The 4,849-nt window shown below is 39.8% G+C and overlaps 1 protein-coding gene across 1 annotated transcript in view; it reads left to right on the top strand.

Annotated features, from left to right (window-relative positions):
• LOC104392295 (phospholipid scramblase 1-like) overlaps positions 1-4,535 on the top strand; it is a 15,867-nt gene extending 11,332 nt beyond the window's left edge. Inside the window, exons 7-10 of the mRNA XM_010001679.1 lie at positions 854-1,074; positions 1,900-2,061; positions 3,108-3,269; positions 4,476-4,535. Of these exons, the coding sequence (XP_009999981.1) occupies positions 854-1,074; positions 1,900-2,061; positions 3,108-3,269; positions 4,476-4,535 (605 nt within the window). The remainder of the gene's footprint in view (positions 1-853; positions 1,075-1,899; positions 2,062-3,107; positions 3,270-4,475) is intronic.
• The last annotated feature ends 314 nt before the right edge of the window (positions 4,536-4,849 follow it).

Raw genomic sequence — 4,849 nt, 5'->3', positions numbered from 1 at the left:
TGGAGAAGAGAAAGCTGAAAATAATAACTAGTTATAGCTGAAGTCACATATCTCCCATGCTCTTCATTCACACTATTTCAACTTGCCTCTCTTCCTTACTTAAAGATCTTCTTTTCTTTCCTCTCTTGTTCCATTTAATTCCATAGATTAGCATGCAGCTCCAATCACATTTCCAGGACATCCTGCTGTTTTACTGACTTGAACTGCTTTCCTTCTGCTCCCCTCATTCTGTCCACTTTAAGAATGTCAAAGTCATGTCATCAGAGTCTTTCAAATAGAAGAAATAAAATGCACTGTCCATCTTGGCTGATGGACGTAATGCTGCTGCATTTTATCTCCATAATGTTTCAGAGAGTACTTTCATTTGTTGAAGAAATTAGTCAAAATTTCAGTCATTGCTTTTGTTTTCTATTGGTGCTGCTGTGAATCTTGGCTGTGAGACTTTTTTTGTGGCCTTCTGATTCTCATTTTCTCCCTAGAGATCTGTTCATGCTTCACCCCCCAATTCACAGGTTTCTCTAATTTCATTCCTTCACCTCCTCCCTGGGAATCTCCCATGCTGTGTTATTCGTAGCTGTGGTGCTTGCTCTGGCAGCGGTGTCTGTGACTGATGTGGACAACTCCCTGCTCTTTCTGCATTGATGGTGGCATCATGGTAGCTTCTCCTCTCTGAACTTCTCTGTCAGCCTGCTCTGCTCAAGGGTCCTTCCCCACTGTTTCCCTTCACCAGTAGCTGCCTTTGACGGACTTTAAGTGCAGCCTGCCTTCCCAAAGAGGAGCTTTAGAGTCAGTATGGTGATTTTTCTGGCCAGATGCACCTTAGAAATATAACAGTTCTGGTCCTATTTTTCAGTTTTGACTGGCTTTGAAACAAACAACAAATATGAAATCAAGAACACGCTGGGGCAAAGAGTGTACTTTGCAGCAGAGGACAATGACTGCTGTACCAGGAATTGCTGTGGGCCATCACGACCCTTCAACCTTCGGATTGTAGACAACATGGGCCATGAGGTGATAACACTGCAGAGACCTCTCCGGTGCTCTTCATGCTGCTTTCCCTGCTGCTTACAGGAGGTGAGTTGCTTCCTCTCACCATCCTCATTCATGTGAGGCATGGTCCACCAGTGAAGTTTTAAGATGGGGTTGTCTTGAATCGGGAGACGAAGTGGAGCAAGTCAGATTTTGCCTGTCAGTTGTGTGGAGAGAGGTCTGTGGGATTTGTGCATGGAGTCTTTAGTCTGGAAAGAAGCAAGTGTGCTGCAACACAGAGATTTGCCCTGCCTACTTCTGAATACAGTAGTGAAAAATGTGATTCAGCAGCATGTAGGGAGCTTTTGGCTAGTGCTGAAACCTGTGCTGGAGACGCCTTTGCAATGTAAGAGTTAGGAAACAGCTTTTGTAAAATAACAGTTTTCACTTTGCTGCTGTGAAAGCTATAGTGAAATTCAAGACATGAGATTATGAGCTTTTAAAATATTAAATCAATTATGGGGTGATGCAACTTCTGAAACCTCAAGGCTGAACCTACTCAGAGCTCTTGGTGAGAGATTTGTAGTAGCTGCATCCTGTGAAGTTTTCACTGAATGCTTTCAAGATGCTCACAGCCTTTCTTTCACTATACTTTCATCTTTATACAACAAAAGCATGGCTTGTGTGCTCCACAGCCTTAGGAGTATCTTACTATTTTCAGAAAATGCAAAAATTGCATACAAGGTCTACAATTTATGTGCAGTTTTCTGAAATGGTTTGCAGAAAACCCCATGCATCTCCATGCATTGGAAAGCCAGATTGTTGTGGAAAGATAAGTTGTGTTTGGTTTGTGTGCTGGTGTGCATTTTGTCTAACATGCAGATCAAATCATGAACATTCACATGGAGTTTGTTTTTTGTTTCTGTGAAGCTGGAAGTTCAGGCACCTCCAGGAACAACAGTTGGTTACGTTGTCCAGAACTGGCATATCTGCTTGCCAAAGTTTACCATTCAAGATGAGAACAGAAAGGATATATTGAAAATTATTGGTCCATGTGTTGTTTGCAGCTGTTGTGAGGACATTAATTTTGAGGTATGCAATGCTAAAAAAACTGTGTGTATCTTCTTTCAGATACTAGTTTGATAGTAGTTTGTTTCATGCCTTACTACCTGTCAACTGAACTGTAGTACTGTAAGTAATTTGTACATAATATTTTAATTCTAATCAACTGCTTCTGTAAATATCTAGATTGCTCTAGATAAGCCAGGCAAAATTCCCCAAATGACATCCTAAAGCTGCTCATCAGGGAGACTGATTCCCTGTGGTTGCACAGAGATCTCTTAATTGAAACGTTTAGCAGCAAAATCTTTTTGAATCTGTTATATTATACTCTAACAAAAAATGTTATTCTCAGCTCTATCAGGTATTTATTAAAATGATTGCCTGCAACCACTCATTTAATAACTTAATAATCATTCAGTGACCAAGTAAATCAAGATAATTTAGACCTAAAGTACAGATTTGAATGTCCAAAGATTTGCAACTTTCACTTAAAATAATAGTGATTAATGCATTATTATTTTTGTACACATTAAGTAGTATGTATGCTAGTCTACCATTTAAAATTCTGCAAATAGATGGTAAAGCAAATTTAGCATTTGTTTTATCATATTCAATTGGGTGGACTAGTCTTTCACATGGCCCTGAAGACTGGCTCTACGTTTAGGAAACATAGTGTTAACAAAGGGCTAACCTCTGCTTTGGAGCAAAAGAAGGTAATGTGCTTAATATTTCACTGGAGCAGTTCCTGGTACATGTCAGGAGAAATTAATTCACTCTCTTGGCTAAAAGACACTGCTTCCAGCAGAGCGTGTGTGTGTGCGTGTGGTAGCTGTCTTCCAACACCATTAAGGCATTGAACTCTGCAGTCAGGTTTGGAATTAAGTTCATGTTTGTTCTCCCTAAGACTGACTTTCTGATGGTCAGGGTTGCCTTTTGGTACAAACAGTTGCATTCAATGACTGCATTAATTAAAATAACACAATCTGAAGCTTTCAAATTGATCTATTGTGAGACAGATTTGAGAATATTGTGAATGACAGATTTGATGTTGTTTTTTAAATTTTATGTAAAACTAGGTGAAGTCTCTGGATGAGACTTCTACTGTTGGAATGATTTCTAAGCAGTGGACTGGGTTTGTGAAAGAAGCCTTTACAGATGCAGATAACTTTGGAGTCAAATTCCCAATGGACCTTGATGTAAAAATGAAAGCTGTCATGATCGGTGCTTGCTTCCTTATTGTAAGTCTGTCATTCATTAATACTTGAATACAAACTGACTTTTCTATCTCCATGTTCAAATTGTGCTGGTAAAGGAATTGACTCTGAGCTCATTGAAAAGAACAACAGCTTGTTGTTACCTCCTTGTGTGTAAAACTGACCATGGAGGACAATAAAGAATTATTTCAGATAATAAGCTTATTCTATACTACATGAAGTACTAACTGTATTTAAGGAGAGCTTTACATGTGATAAGACTGAAAAACCCTGTAATGGGAAGACTCTAGCAAGACGTGTTAGCAGAGGCAAGTGGTTTTTTGTGGATCGTGAAATAAGAAAATGCAGATCAGCAATAGCAAGGAGACCCGCCCAAAGCCTGAACAGCCTGCTGAATTGGTGAACTGGACAGCAGAGCGCTGCAGCCAGTTCCTCCCAACTCTCCTTCTTGGAAGTGTGGGAAGCATTGAGTTGAGCAGTATTAAATGCTCTCAGAGGAGTAATTTTCAGTGAGAGGGACTTCTGTGGAGGCAAAGCACATCTAACTTGATACAGTGTTTCTCATCTGTACTCTGACTCTGCCATATCAAACTCTGCCCTGCAGCTCTCTGAAAACAGTGTGTGACAAACTCGTGTTTGCACTTCCCTGTGCAATTCAGCATCAGGCCCCATTCCAAAATGTGCACTGCTTCTGTGCTAGCAGAGCTGCAGAGTAAGAGAAAAGAGGCATGTGAAGCACCTTAAGTTTGGAAAGTTTTACCCAGCCTCTAACAGCCCTGTGCATGGACCAGGTTTTCCTTAGTCATTTGCGTTCGTGTGCTTCCGCATGCACAAAGCACAGTGGTAGTGAGTGTGAGTAACAGAAAATAACCTCCCAGATGTAAACTTAAGATAGTCACTGTTATCAAGGACTCCAGTTTGAGATAAAATTGGTGGAATGGAGTCAGGCTGAACAAAGCCAGGGCAGGAATACTGAGCAAAGGAAGCATAGCTTTGGCTAGTGATAATTTACTTTCCATGTAGGTCTTTCACCATCTCTTCCCTCTCTCTGTGGGTGTCCTATTCTAAGAGACCCAGGTGATGGGGAAATGAGAGGTGCCCCCGCCTTCTTCTCATCATTTGAGGTTTCTGGAATGGAGGTACTTTGAACAGCTTGCAAATCAACCAGGAGATTTCTGGACTAAGAACTGTATTTAGGAAGCATTTGTTTGCTTTTTGTTTCTGTTTTAGGATTTCATGTTTTTTGAGCACGGTGGTGATCAGAAACAGCGAACAGGAATTTGGCAATGAAATCTAGAACTTTGATATAGAAGGAAGAACATAAATCTCCCAAGTTTCCAGTGGACTGCAGAGCTACCTTACATTTGTCAGAAATGTACATCTTGTGCTTGTAGTTATATTTCTATAAACTAAAAGCTTCTTGGTATTTTTAATTTTCTTTGTAATCTTACAAAAATTTGTAGTATTCAAATAAGAAGCCTTTGTCTGTACAGATCAATACTGTAATTTCTAGAAATATAAAGCAATTTTTTTCCTAAGAAATGTGAATTATAAAATAACTACCTATAGATACTTAATTCCTAAAAAAGATGAGTACTCCTATA

Source organism: Chaetura pelagica, unplaced genomic scaffold (assembly GCF_000747805.2).
Source record: "Chaetura pelagica isolate M959 unplaced genomic scaffold, ChaPel_1.0 scaffold207, whole genome shotgun sequence".
Taxonomy (NCBI): domain Eukaryota; kingdom Metazoa; phylum Chordata; class Aves; order Apodiformes; family Apodidae; genus Chaetura; species Chaetura pelagica.
The sequence above is the reverse complement of the archived record's forward strand: the minus strand, read 5'-3'. Positions and strand labels throughout refer to the sequence as shown.